The sequence below is a fragment of the Drosophila elegans genome, unplaced genomic scaffold (genome assembly GCF_018152505.1).
Source record: "Drosophila elegans isolate 14027-0461.03 unplaced genomic scaffold, ASM1815250v1 contig_208, whole genome shotgun sequence".
Taxonomy (NCBI): Eukaryota; Metazoa; Arthropoda; class Insecta; order Diptera; family Drosophilidae; genus Drosophila; species Drosophila elegans.
Window position 1 is genome coordinate 22515818 of NW_024545578.1, and position 1324 is coordinate 22517141.

At 32.4% G+C, this 1324-nt stretch overlaps 1 protein-coding gene across 1 annotated transcript; it reads right to left on the reverse strand.

Annotated features, from left to right (window-relative positions):
• Positions 1 to 252: 252 nt before the first annotated feature.
• On the reverse strand, positions 253 to 736 carry LOC108136048 (accessory gland protein Acp62F). The gene has a single exon (XM_017256978.1). It carries the CDS (start codon positions 704 to 706, stop codon positions 371 to 373), a length of 336 nt encoding a protein of 111 aa, XP_017112467.1. The 5' UTR covers positions 707 to 736; the 3' UTR covers positions 253 to 370.
• Between the last annotated feature and the right edge of the window lie 588 nt (positions 737 to 1324).

Genomic DNA, 1324 nt, shown 5'->3' on the forward strand with positions numbered 1-1324 from the left:
TGATTAAACGATTAATATTTTAATAGAGCTAAAACAAATAATAGTCTTAATTTATTTCCACTGTTTCGGCATTAAGGAAAACTATGATAACTGAAATTATATCATAGCCCCTTAGCTTATATTTTCCTACACTAATAAAAAAATTGAATTGGAAAAACTAATACCTGTCTAGTAAACTCAACATTTTGTTTATAACATTGAAATTTATTATAAAATCATAGTTTTAAATACAATGCATATTAAATTCAATGATTCAATATAAAAAGTTCTAATTTTATTTAAATTAAATACGTTTTGAACTTATATAAAATGTTCAGATATTAAAACTGCTCCGAAAGTAGTCAAAATATTTGGATTTACTACGTTGTTTTTACCATTGTAATTGACTACATGTATTTGGCCCACTAAAGCAATTAAAATTATAAATTCTGCGACCTTTTGCGCCTTGTTTAACATTTTTTGGACAATCAGAGCGCAGAACGCAGGCAGGAATCTTCCGATTGATGATATATCCTGGCTTGCAAACACAAGGACCCCCGCATATCAAAAGGCAGTTTTCTTTGCCTTTCGATTGACAAGTTTCTGGACAGGCTGTGGGGCAGTTTTCCTGAGTTCCATTAATAGTGCAATCGATTTTCTCAATGTAGCAATGTAACTTTGGGAAAAAGATTAGACCCACGAGTAGGAATATTCCAATTTTGCACATATTATTTAAAAACACCTTTGCTTTGCGTGTAAATTATACTCGGAAGAGATGTCTCAATTTGTACATTCAACCAATTTGTACCATGTCTAATATGATGAAACGAATCTTGTCAGTAATCCTTAAACTACTTCAGTTCTACTGATTAAGTAGCTTATTGCTTTTTATTTCAGTAAACATTTTTTTATACCCTTGCAGAGGGTATTATAATTTCAGTCAGAAGTTTGCAACGCAGTGAAGGAGACATCTCCGACCCTATAAAGTATATATATTCTTGATCAGCATCACTAGTAGAGTCGATCTAACCATGTCCGTCTGTCCGTCCGTCTGTCCGTCCGTCTGTCCGTCTGTCCGTCCGTTTATATGCAAACTAGTCTCTCAGTTTTAAAGCTATCTGCATGAAACTTTCCCAAAAGTTGTCTTTCTATTGCAGGTAGTATATAAGTCGGAACGAGCCGGATCGGACGACTATAGCATATAGCTCCCATAGGAACAATCGGAAAAATAAATGAAAAAAAATAATAACTTTGCTGTTTTTTAATTTTTTGTTTAGTTCTTCGACATATAGCAATGGTTAAATAATTCAGAATTATAACTTTGCTGTTTTTTAATTTTTTGTTT